The following is a 12,470-nucleotide window of genomic DNA, read 5'->3' as shown; positions in this document are numbered from 1 at the left end:
ACACACACACACACACACACACACACACACACACACACACACACACACACACACACACACACACACACACACACACACACACACACACAGAGTTAGAACATGATTATACGATGAATTTAATAAAACAAACTTACTTCTTTTTCAGCTTAACCTGAAATGACTTGTGATATGTTCAGTATATGGTTGTATTTATTATGTTTGTAATGAATTTCTAATAAGCACTGAAGCATAACATTGAAATGACATAAAGGTTGGTCTGGACTCAGCCACGGAGATAAAATCATTTTGTGAAACAGTAGCTCTAAATGCTATGAACGGGAGGTAACCACCAACATTGTGCGAACAGCCAGAGCTGCTGTTCAGTGGCTTTTGTTAATGTGGTGACAGCATCTGTAAGTGTCTAAATTTATGTTTATATATATATATTTAAACACTCCATTCACCTATTACTTTGTCAGTTACATAGAGCATTTGATAACAGCACAGTGTCGTCTTGTTATTTGTAATAAAAACTGTTATAAACACACAACTGTTTTCATATTCAAATAGTGTGACATCCATGTTGGCTTTTGCTTTAAATGTGCGATACTCACACGTCAGTGAGGTCTGGCTTGAGCACAGAAGGCACAGCGGTCTCCAGGTCATAAAGGCTCGTCTGAGAGCCGTAGCAAGTCACCTCGACCAACCTAGAAAAAGGAACAAATGGTGAGAATTTCCTCTTTAACAGCGCAACAGTCAACAGGAAACCAACCAACCACCACCACCACTTATTATTTGTAAATGTATACCACTTGGAATAGTATGAAAAACAATGAATACATTTTAACATTAAACAACTTAAACAAAACGCCAAATCAGAAACCAAATAACTTAGCATTAAATATGTATTAATATTGACTGTAGAATACGTTAAACGATTAATCGCTATTAAGTTAACTGTTGACTATTTTGATAACCGATTAATTGATTTTAGTCATAAAAAAAAAGTAAAAATTCTCTGATTCCAGCTTCTTAAATGTGAATATTTTATAGTTTGTTTACTCTTCTATGAGAGTAAATTGGATATCTGTGTACTACTAGAAACACATTAAAATATAAACTCATGAATCACTTATTAATGTTTTGGAAGAGTATTGGAGCACAGACCTCTCCACCACTGCCAGGGCGTCATTGAAACGTGCAGCAAAAACCTCCCCAATGAAATGCTCAGCCAGGCGCCCCACAGCCTGAAGTAGAGAGCTGAGGTCCCTGAGAGAACAATGAAGTCGACGGCAATCATTCTCTGCCGAGATATTAAGCCTCCGACCTGGAAGAAGGACAACGGGATAAGATCATCAAAACATTTTACGATGTTTAATTAGCGTCACCCAATGCGAATGCATCTCAAAAAACAAAAACTTACTTGTGCCAGTGGTGACAATAAACTGCTGCAAACCCAGGTATACGTCCAGATTATCTTGGAGGACTGGAAACTTGAGAGAGAAAAGAGGAATAAGGATGAGACTGCTACTGATAAATCAAAATAAAGTTCTTAACATGTAATAATAAAATCAATAGCCTTGTGAAAATATTCTGTTTCTTTTGTGTATTCTTTATATTGCGACAGTACACTATATACATACAAACACCTAACATGCACAGTGTGGAATGGAAAGACAAAGTGTTTTAACCTCAGAACTCAAGACGTAACTTATTTTGGAGAAACTGGTTCCAAACAATAACTCGTGGAATAATATTTAATGGAATTCAATTTTTAGTTTTATGAAGGGCTAAGATGTATAATTATTATTACGCATTCACTGTTAAAGGTGCTTTGTGTGCTTGCGACATTGTTTGACCACAGCGAAAATGTTTTTGAAAGGCGGAATGCAAGCAAATATGGATTGAAGCAGGATATTTCTTTAGATTAAAAGATGTTTTGAAACGATTACATCCATCTTCTTTTAATACATTTTGAGTTTTGAACTGAAGGCTGAAACAGCGACACACACAGCAACGGATGAAGTGCTCGCTGTGATGTGTGCGTGTGATCTTTTAATAACCAACATACAGAACAAGTTTATAGATTCTGCATTTCTAAGGGCATGGAGACAAGAGATGAACAGAGACAGGACAGCGATAGGGCAGGTCACCTATCAGCTGTCATCACACGAAGCAGATGAATGATTTTGCCCCTCCAAACTGGGAAGCGTGTGGACCGCAATCTACCTTATAGGTTTATCTTTATCTTATAGGTAAAATACTGACTATGGATAAGTACCTCTTTAAAAAAAATCAGAACTATCCCTTTAATGATTTGATGTTTTAAGGTTGTAGGCATTCCTGCAGACACCAAACATATTAAGAACCCAGCAAACAGAGAAGTAGATGCACTCCTGCAGCTTATGTACACCAACACTCGAATGAAGTCCCCTTAAAGATGCCTAAACACCGTACCGAATGTCAAGGTGACGCCAGAAATGATCTCTTACCAAAGTAGTGAATGCATGGGATGGGAGCAGCTCCATCACCTTGGCAACCACCTCCAGACTCTGACGCAGGTACCTTTGCCACTCGGTCTGTTGCTATAGTTACCAAACAAAAAGAACAGAGACTCTGAGGTGGAGATAAAGGCCTTTAAGGAGGTTAATATGCTAATAATAATATTATCTTTTATTGTTGAGTTCTTGTAGAGATACACAGGACATATGTAATAAGTACAAATGTGCAAACGACGGTGAAATATATGTAAATTAATCTTACGTCATCATCCAGAGTCTCATCATCCAGCTCTTCTAACTGGGCCTGATTGTATCGGAACTGAATGCGATTCAGAACTTCCCTTAACAGAAGAACTAAGGCATCTTTGTACCTGTCCAACCAAACACAAATATATTAAACCGAGCACTTTTTAAACAAAAGCAACAACAAATCAATAAGCCCACATTAGTCATTTTATACACTCGATTGCATATGAGTGACTTACCTATTTAGAACACTTTCTCTGTCAGCGAGTCTGCTTTTGATTTTGGTCATTAGAAAATCCAAAAAGACACTCCATATATCCAAACAGGCAAAGTAGCCTTCATGGGTCGGCTGTTGAACCAATGAGAAGCAGGTATTGTAATCTGTCAAAACTATGTTTCAAGAAACCTGTAGAAATCAACAACCATTGCTGTACTGCATTGACACAATTATCGTTACCTGGTTGAAGGTGTACTTGAAAAGCAGGCCAAGAAACTCTACAATTGGAAACTGAGGATTGGACTCAATTCGTCTCAAGTGAACACTGACAAACAGGCGCAGAAAATCTGTGAACTTTTCCAAGTAACTGCAAGATGAAAGAGAAAACATTTACCAAACAAAACATTAAAGTCAACAAAAACTGCATATAGTATATGCGGGTTGATAGTAATACAATTTCTTAAATCAAGGCTAGGTGCGCACATCGTGACAATGCAGCTTGTTTGTCTGCACATACTGCAAGACCACTCATTAGCTTGGAGTACATCAAAAGTAAATATGACCAATTGCAGACCTCATGGTGACATTGTCATGATAGAATACACCCTCTAGTATGCACAAACATTAGTGTTAACCAATGGATTGAGGCATACCTCTCATCGAGTTCTTGCAGGCGGTTCTTGACTGTATGAGCGTTATTCTCTCGTGTCAGCCTCTGCAGGAGAAAGAAGGTCTGCTGGAACATGCGCAACAGGTACTCTTCAAAATCCATTGGAACACAGTTCTTTGACACAAGCTCATTGACACAGGTCATGGCGTATACACCGAGCCGGGCACGGTCCCCCTTAGTGCCCTCACTCTGCTGCCCGTTTCGTCCTCCTCCATTCGATGCTGGTGGCACTGTCCCAGGATTAAGCTGACCGTTCGAGCAGGAGTTTGAGGAGATGAAGGATCCTGGCTTCGCCTTTGTCCGAAGATCACAACCAAAACGTGCAAAATGAAAAATGGATGCCAGCAGGGTGGGTGTGATGCTTGTGGACAGAGGGATCCAGCTGAACAGGTGAGCCAAACACTCCAAAACAAGACAACAGAGCTGCTGACTCTCATTGTCCAATGCTGCCATGGGCTGGCAAAGCAGCTTCGAGTACTGACTGCCCTGAAACAAACTGCCCAGCAATTCCACTGATGGATGGAAGAGACAAGAAACGGTCTGGTTAACACACAACAAACCGCTCAATAAAATGCTCGCAGAGGTCAATGTTAGAAAAAACAAATAAGCAATAACTATTCAATGATTATCCCCACTTTACAAGCACGTCTTTGCAGTTGTATCTTAATAAAAGGACCATTCACTCACCACTTTCCCCTGAGGTGGGTGAGGGAGGAGGGGTGGAAGCTATGACACTGTGTTTGTCCCAATAGGTCTCCAGAATACCTGAAAAACAAGACGTGACAAGAACCCAATTATCGACATATACTGAAGGTTTTCAACCGAAACATTTGTTCTGACTGGTAGCCTGACTCCAAATTCAAATCTCATTTCTGTAGATTCTGAAAATTGGATTTGCTTTCAGGCTATCCTTTACATCCCTTGCACTGTTAACTCAGACTTCAGTTACATACACCCATGTGTGCATGTATCAACCAGTAGTTCTGACCTACCAGCAACTACAACCGGGATGAAATGTACATTTGGAAATCACTTTTGCACTAAGTATTAAAAGTTCTTCTCACCCGTCAAGAGTCCAAGCACTGTCGGTACCTGCTCCAGCAGAAGTTTACGCAACTCATCTTTCCTGGAAACACTCAGGTCTTCTCGAGGACACGCAAGTTCCTCCGATGTGGTTTTCAACATCACCAACCCCAATGAAGCCAGAGCCGGGGACTGGATCAACTGTGGTTTACAAGAGATTAACAGACAGTAGCTCTATCAATAAAGATTACTGAATTATATTTTGTAAATACTTTACACGTTACCAAACACTAAAGGTAGAACATTCACAATACATTGCGACCATATATCTACTAGACATGTCCAATCAGCTGTGATGTTACCCTTAGGACAGCCCCTTTCTTGGAAGGAAGAGGGACCTCCAATGTGGACTGTTATCTTTTTAAATGTAATCCATTCATTACTGTTCTCTGGAGCAATACTACAATGTTGTAGAATTTATTGTAGGTCATAATATAGCGTTTTGCACTTGTTCACATCCAGCCACATCCTCACAACATACATTGACTACTTTCTTTTTGGGAGACTGTAAAGAATACATTCTTCCAAACTCCCGGGGTTAAATAAAAAGAAAGTAAAGCTGAAAAAGTTTGAATAAATGTGACAGATGTGCAAACAGGTAAAGGGAGAGGGGCACTTATTTAGAGCATGTTCCCATAATCAGAGAACAATTGTTTAGTCCAACAGAAGCTATGATTTTGTGGTCTTGTTGTTATAATGCATCTTCTGTGTCTTTGTCAACTTTTGTTAAGTATTTAAGAAGATATCAAAAAGCAACTATTTACTGATGATTGAAGCGACAGCAGAAGGGCTTACCTGAAGGGTGTTTGTAAAGAAATCATGGTAAAACATTGGCCAGTCCTGGCGACCAATGTCCACAATGACTTTGCACAGTTTGTTACGGATGAAATAGGGCACCGATTTGTGCTGCGCAAGTAGGAGTTTAGGCAGACAGCTGCGAATCTCCATCTTGTCTTGTGAAGCAACACCGATCCACATCTTGTTCACCAGGTTCTGAAAGTAAAAGAGAACAATCGGCCGTCAAAGCTGTGTCTGAAAGAGACGTTTATACAGACAATATTTTACAACAGTTCTCAACATTATGTGTAATCAGTAACTCCTCTGAGTAATGATTAATTTATGAATAAATAAATGTTTTTTAACACAATAGTGCCCACTGAAAAACATTTTTACTAACACTTTCCACTACAAACCTAATGCTGCAAATGAAACACCTTCATTTAAGCATATACATATATCAGATATGCATTAAAAGTGAAAGTTTGTCATTGGGGTGACAGGATGTTTTGTTGTTCAGCCCATGCAACATGTATTACACATTATTTTTAGCTAACTTTTTTTTTTAGCAGAATTAAAGAAATGAGGAAACAAGAACAGTGTGAAAAAAAATGTTCTCAGCACTGCAAAACAATACCCTTCTCTGTGTACTCTCCTTTTTTCAAAGTATAAAAACCTCAAGGGGACTCTAGGCAGTACTCGTAACTGAAAATATGCATCTGCCACCACAAAGACTTACTTCAAATACTGTGAGGCTGTACATCATTACATACTCATTCCGAGTATTGGAGAGAAAAAACAAGCAGTGGCGCCACGCTCCCGTCTGCTGTGCAAAGTTATTCAGCAGCTCTTCTGCAGAAAAAAGGAAGTAGGCATGACAGAGGTACACGACAATGAAGTAGTTCACTTACAGACGGACTGAAAGTAATGCGCCACAGTACAGGAAGTGTATAAAAAGTGACGGAAGAGATACTTTTAATAGAAAGCAAATAATTCAGGTCACATTAAACACTCTACAGTGACGACTAAACCTATGTCAAAGTATACGGCAGTACACTTACCTATTTCTCTCTTTCGCTCATTGGTTGTGCAGCTGTGAAAGAACTCAGTCATAAGGCTCTCCAGTGCGCGCAGCGATGACTCCTCTGAAGCCTATTGGATGATAAAAAAAGGTTAAATACAAAATGAATTTGTTGACAAAGAATGACATGTTGCCCTGTTGTCTGATGTGAGGAGGAAACATTATTGATGTTAGTGTGATGTCAGTGCTTGCAGCCTTATCTACCATCTTGCTCAGGTGGGTCACCCTTAGATCCAGTGAGTTGGAAACTTACATCTTCACATCCATACCTATAGTTGGTCATTGAACACATATCACTGATTGCTGTGCATCTACTGGCATTGCCTCATGAAAACATAATTCACACAGCGTGGCAATTTTACAGTTCACAACTGCGATCTGACTTGCTCGTAAAGATTAGTTCAGCATTACTTCATTAGTTCAGGATTGCATGAGAATGTCAGTCTTGGGCATACAGGTCTTATCTAGTTGTAATCTCAACACTTGCATTATATCAATACCAGGCGTTGGTAGGTGGGAGAAGTAGGGCCCTGCCTAGCATAAACGAGATAGCAAATTGAGATTTTAAAGAGCAGCTCTTGTGGCAGGCAGGTCTGAATTCCTCAAATAAGCCACAACTTGCCGAGGCTCAACACTACTCGCAGCAAATGTTCCGTTTTGCAAGATGGGCGTCTTGTACCTTGAAATGGCTTAACGAGCTGTCACATCCCGTGAAATAACGTTACCTGGCCTCTCACAGACCGTTATATGGCACGGAGGACAGTAATCCATACAATCATACACTATTAACTACATGTAAAGACCTTTTAATACACTACAAACAACTTTGAATATTCCTGTTCAAATATATGAATCGAACCCTTAAGCACCCACGTTAGCTATTAGCAAGTAAGACAGGACGACAACGTGAATAACTAGCTTAGGTAAATAAGACACTTACAATGATACTTACCATGTTTAGTTGGCTCAGATGCTTTCTTCAGTTTACTTGTTCTCGGATTAATTACAGTAAGAAGACAACATGAGCTCTGTGGCTCGTCAATTCTGTAGCTAACGTTAGCTAAGGTGTTGCTGGCTAACGTAACCGCAGAGGGGGCTCTTCATGGTCTGTTCTCCGAGGTCGATTCTCAACACACAACGAGCTAGATAGCAACGGTTCTTGTTGACTTCACTTACAATCACGTTTAAGACTTACTTAATTTTACCTTGCTCGATTAAAACGCGTTTTCGCTACAGTTACTAAATTAACGTTAGGCTTACGACTGAATCATCCATCTCGTGGTGGTCAGTTGTCTGCATTGTCGTCTTAATTCCGTTTACCGTTTAGTTAAATATGGAATATTGTTTTTGCGGAACATCTAACGCTAGCTAACACCGGCTCCAGCACCGGAGAAACGTGCAACGGCAATTAGCTTTCTGTGTCAAGCGGTTCGAAGCTAAGTTACCCAGCTGCTAACGCTGCAGCGGATGGCTAACTCGCTAGCTCCTCTAGAAGGATGAAGACATACTTTTCGTTAGCTTGCTAGCTGTCAAACAGACATTATTCTATGGCTGTTGGTCACGACAACTTGCCTTTACCTTTTGTAATTTCAAAGCGGGTGAATATGCACACTTAAGTTATACATCTGACATATAATACAATTATATATACTACTACACGCGCTTGTTCCTGTTATTCCCCTTCTCAATGCTTAGGGCGGCTCAAGAATACAGCTAGCGTGCTGGTTACAGGGTTTGCTTCGCAACTTCCTCTTTAGCTGCAAAAATAAACCAAACCAATCAGCTTGTGTCAAATCGGTCACAATAATAAAAGCACGATCTCCGGTTAAAACCTTTTAAAATTGCCGCATTTTTTTGGCAAATACTGACAAAGTTTTTGAGTAACATTATGCAAAAAAATGTAAAAAGTAAGCAACAGTGACTTTTAAGTGAAAGCACTTCTGCTTACTAAAAAACAAATTTACGTTTATATATTTACGTTTATATATTCTTATACTTAAAAACAAATGCAAAATGCTCATATAATATTGTCTTTCTGCAGCGTGGAAACGTTTACTCCCTCAAAACTGATTATTATCTACAGGACCTTTCAAGCATGATTACACAATTTGAAGAATCTGTACCTCTAAGCACATTTAGATTTCTCTCCCCTTTTTGCCTTTTACATAACATACAGATTAATGCTGTTACTTGTATCCTGGAAAGACGTGGGTCGTGAAGTTAATGCAGCATTTTGTTTAAATAATTTATTTTAAACAATATATTAAAACAATGTTTATTCAATGTAAACCCATATTGAATGTCAGCCAAAGTGGGATTTCACCTAAATGCTACACACACGTTACCTGAATTAAAGTGACATGGTACATGAGAACGGGCAATGTATAATACATAAATAGATAAGAGCAATTCATTTTGTTTGTTTTTGTTGTTGAAGAAACCATCACAGCAAGGTAAAAACTAAAAAATCTAGAGAAAAAGCATCAGTTATTGTATGTACTCTTTATACACAATGGGCCTTGATGTTTTTTTTAGTGTTAAAATCTGTTTGTGAGACTGGGGCAAAACACTAGTCACCTTTCACATCCAGAGACTGGAGAGACACATTCCACACTAGCTGAGGTAAAGACATTTCCACAGCACTAAGTGCCTTTGAGCGTCACACATTAATTTTGTGTTCATCCTACCTGTAGAAAACTAGCTGCATCATAGAATCCAAAATGTCCTCTGAAGTTGTCTAATTATATATAGGCCTGTATAAGAAATATTAAGTAATAATAACAATAATAATAACAATGACTAAATTCAATAACACTTAAAACATAAAATAATGTTACCATCATAGAGTGCAAAAGACTATGAACATCCAAGTAGCTTCAAGTGGATCCTTTCTCTTTGGTTAGTTCATTGTTTAGGTTGCTATCCGTGAGCTTGCCATTTTTCTTGAAGGTGTGCTGTCTTTGTGCTTGCATGCTATATGCCCAAGCTCTGTCCACACCATGTCCCTCAATCCTGCAGGGTGTCCAGTCAGGGAAGGGAAAACGACCAGCTACCACTAAGGCATCATCAGGAAGCTCAGTCTGCAACTTCTGCTGCAGTAATGAAAGCTAGGAACACAAGAGCACAGTAAAACATTACTGTATACGTCAACAGAAACTTACTGAAATTGACCCATGATAATGAATCTAAACCATGTGCTGAAATATTATTCTTATGGAATAATTCTTATGAGATGGTCTTTATTCTTGTTTATATTGGTTCATTATATTACTCACCACACTAGGAGCCAGAAATACTGTGACATTTTTGCATTCTGTCAAGTCGACCTGTGATGAGATACAAGGTAAGTTGTAAATAGGCCACTTTATTGACAATTTATCTTTAGAAAGCACAAATACAACAATCACATGCAAAAAAAAACAGTGCTTTTTCAGTACTATTCAAATGGAAGAATAAAGTTACGAAACTCCTTTGTCAGCAATTTAGATGGAGAGAGTTAGACTGTGTTGTTCTTGCATTTCTTCTAGGAGTGGGGACATTTCTAATCCAACTATCATGTTGTTGCAAACTACAGTAATATTGTGAAATCTTGCCAATTTGAACAGGAGTGTTACTAATGCCATACTACAAGTGATAAATGTCAAACCTTCCAGAGATCTTCCCGTCGGTATGACACTTCGTCATGATGGCCTGCTCTCCAGGCATGAAATTTGGCCAGGCGAACAAGCCATGGGTTGAGCTCATAACCAACAGCAGGAGTGAAACCCTGCCGATGTGCTTCCAAGACCTCGAGGGTTAAAAATGACCACGGTCAAAAAACATTGCCAACCAGCGCAAGAAAAAGGAGCCAAAAAAACGTGCATATACTTACAATGCGGCCATCACCAGATCCCAAATCCACAAGGCCTCCCTTTCGACCTCTAAACATTGTTATTACATGATCTACTTGAGCTTTGCTGGCAGGAATGTACGGGACCTAGAAGACATTTAAAAGAGCTTCAGATAAAAACAATTGTTGTACAGATTGTACAAGAAGAGTTACATTACGTAATTCAAAGTGTTATGAAGGTGTAGAGACCATACCTGTTGCCTCAAGGGGACTTTTCGGAAGCCTGGCTGGACTATTCCCACCCATATGGCATATACAGTAAGCCCAGAGGCAGCTGCTATCTGAGCAACACCCCATCCTCCGAGGGGCCTCGTCTTGAAGTCAGCCAAGGCCTCATCGGGTGCATCATCATCCATTCCTGCATGAAATGTGTAGTTTGGGGTTTAAACTTCAGAAAATATACCATCATTTACAAGGAAATGGGTGTAGAATATTTATTCTTTTCATTGTGTGAAATTTTATATTCTGTGGCAAAGGGGCTTGGCCTTGAAAAAACAAATATCTATAATCTCACTCCATTCATACAGTATACTGTACTCCAATTTGGTGGACTGGCTTGGTGATTGCAGGCTATACCTTCTATTATTACTACATAATGTCCCTTGTTACTTTTTGCTTCAATGGGTTGTTTTTTGTTTACAATCCTCTTCCTCTAACCCTAACTGTAGATGCAATTTTACGATTCGAAGCTGTACTGGTATAGAGCATGTGCAGAAGCATGCTTTAGTCACTGCCTTGTGCAATTTATTACATTTCACCTCAGTTTAGAAACATTTGATGACAATAATGTGTAACCTAGGAGATAAAACAAAAACATAAAAAATATGAATTACAAAAATATATATTAATCATTCGTTTAAGCCATTTTGATCCAGCCTATAGATGAAATGTAATGTTGATATTTTGAGATATCATTGACAGACGGGTTACGTGCAGCAGGTTGAGGGTCACGTGCATACAGTTATTATTTTGTATCCAGACGATGTCTGAGTACAGTAATGACACATTTATTAGCAACAGCATAACATAATGCTGCCGTACTCACACAAACACGCAACAAATGTGCGGCCATTGAAGTAATTAACAAGAAATATCGCAATGACCTGAAGGAGTGCGTGCGGAGTACAGATGTTTGAGGAGAACGGTAAAGACGGAGCGGTCCGTCTGCGAAATAGTCCATATATCCAAGAGCCTTCTTACATTCGTTCCGCACACATTTCCAAGGGTAATTTAGGTAAAGTTAGAAAGATATTGACAGATTCGGACTTCCCGGTTCAATAAATAGTTAACGAAACGTTGCTAAAATACAAACGATACCTCCCTGTAACCGTAGTGAGGTAGACAACAAGCTACAACCTTAATTTAATTAAAACGGGCCGTCTTACGGACTCCTCCGAGCTGGACAATCTGCATTGGTCTCAATGAGCGGCCGGCTGCGAGACGAGTGCGCAGGGACCGTCTACAAAGTGCATTGATATATGAAGTGATTTTGGTCATGCTACACTTATCAACAGTAAAGCTATTGATTCTTATTTTTAATAAATATTCACTAAAATTAATCTAAATCATTTATTTTCAAAATAACACTTGTAGTACAACAAGGAGGAGCCCATTGATGTGTGAAGTGATTTTGGTTACACTACATTGCATGACAGTGAAGCTATTGAATATTGTTGTAGTAGGTATTTTCCGCATTGCACTTTGTAGACGGTCCCTGCGCACTCGTCTCGCAGCCGGCCGCTCATTGAGACCAATGCAGATTGTCCAGCTCGGAGGAGTCCGTAAGACGGCCCGTTTTAATTAAATTAAGGTTGTAGCTTGTTGTCTACCTCACTACGGTTACAGGGAGGTATCGTTTGTATTTTAGCAACGTTTCGTTAACTATTTATTGAACCGGGAAGTCCGAATCTGTCAATATCTTTCTAACTTTACCTAACCCCAAGGGTAACGATATAAAAGTTGTGTGGCGCAACTCCGAATTTCTGAAAAGATTATAATTTGCTCTTCGCCATTTTTTCTAGTGCATT

The 12,470-nt window shown here is 39.3% G+C and overlaps 2 protein-coding genes across 3 annotated transcripts in view; both read right to left on the bottom strand.

Moving 5' to 3' along the window:
- The window catches only part of xpo6 (exportin 6), a 13,047-nt gene extending 4,743 nt beyond the window's left edge, over positions 1 to 8,304 (bottom strand). Inside the window, exons 1-14 of the mRNA XM_031862083.1 lie at positions 7,507 to 8,304; positions 6,535 to 6,625; positions 6,213 to 6,325; positions 5,492 to 5,689; positions 4,678 to 4,837; positions 4,301 to 4,378; positions 3,597 to 4,125; positions 3,184 to 3,310; positions 2,966 to 3,075; positions 2,743 to 2,851; positions 2,472 to 2,564; positions 1,403 to 1,472; positions 1,147 to 1,306; positions 594 to 686 (exon numbers count right to left, since the gene is read on the bottom strand). Of these exons, the coding sequence (XP_031717943.1) occupies positions 594 to 686; positions 1,147 to 1,306; positions 1,403 to 1,472; positions 2,472 to 2,564; positions 2,743 to 2,851; positions 2,966 to 3,075; positions 3,184 to 3,310; positions 3,597 to 4,125; positions 4,301 to 4,378; positions 4,678 to 4,837; positions 5,492 to 5,689; positions 6,213 to 6,325; positions 6,535 to 6,625; positions 7,507 to 7,509 (1,934 nt within the window). The 5' untranslated portion in view covers positions 7,510 to 8,304. The remainder of the gene's footprint in view (positions 1 to 593; positions 687 to 1,146; positions 1,307 to 1,402; positions 1,473 to 2,471; positions 2,565 to 2,742; positions 2,852 to 2,965; positions 3,076 to 3,183; positions 3,311 to 3,596; positions 4,126 to 4,300; positions 4,379 to 4,677; positions 4,838 to 5,491; positions 5,690 to 6,212; positions 6,326 to 6,534; positions 6,626 to 7,506) is intronic.
- Positions 8,305 to 8,558: 254 nt separating this feature from the next.
- antkmt (adenine nucleotide translocase lysine methyltransferase) lies at positions 8,559 to 11,597 on the bottom strand. Of its 2 annotated transcripts, XM_031862267.1 has the most exons (6): positions 11,547 to 11,597; positions 10,638 to 10,801; positions 10,426 to 10,530; positions 10,201 to 10,341; positions 9,830 to 9,880; positions 8,559 to 9,661 (listed from the first exon to the last, which is right to left on the bottom strand). In XM_031862267.1, the coding sequence occupies exons 2-6, from the start codon at positions 10,797 to 10,799 to the stop codon at positions 9,431 to 9,433; spliced, it is 690 nt and encodes a 229-aa protein (XP_031718127.1). In that variant the 5' UTR covers positions 10,800 to 10,801; positions 11,547 to 11,597; the 3' UTR covers positions 8,559 to 9,430. The 2 variants fall into 2 exon arrangements, with proteins under 2 accessions (XP_031718127.1, XP_031718128.1); XM_031862268.1 differs by having other exon boundaries at positions 10,638 to 11,593.
- Positions 11,598 to 12,470: the final 873 nt, after the last annotated feature.

This window comes from Anarrhichthys ocellatus, unplaced genomic scaffold (genome assembly GCF_004355925.1).
Source record: "Anarrhichthys ocellatus isolate YVR2014 unplaced genomic scaffold, GSC_Weel_1.0 scaffold26, whole genome shotgun sequence".
Taxonomy (NCBI): Eukaryota; Metazoa; Chordata; class Actinopteri; order Perciformes; family Anarhichadidae; genus Anarrhichthys; species Anarrhichthys ocellatus.
Note: the sequence above shows the minus strand (reverse complement) of the source record. Positions and strands in the feature narration are given on the sequence as shown.

What these genes read in the sequence shown, in the direction of transcription:
- antkmt (XM_031862267.1), bottom strand. Translation starts at nt 10,799, where the DNA reads ATGGATGATGATGCACCCGATGAGGCCTTGGCTGACTTCAAGACGAGG. An exon ending in GATCTGGTGATGGCCGCATT is followed by an intron (nt 10,342 to 10,425) that starts GTAAGTATATGC and finishes TTAACCCTCGAG; the next exon opens with GTCTTGGAAGCACATCGGCA. An exon ending in GACGGGAAGATCTCTGGAAG is followed by an intron (nt 9,881 to 10,200) that starts GTTTGACATTTA and finishes ATCTCATCACAG; the next exon opens with GTCGACTTGACAGAATGCAA.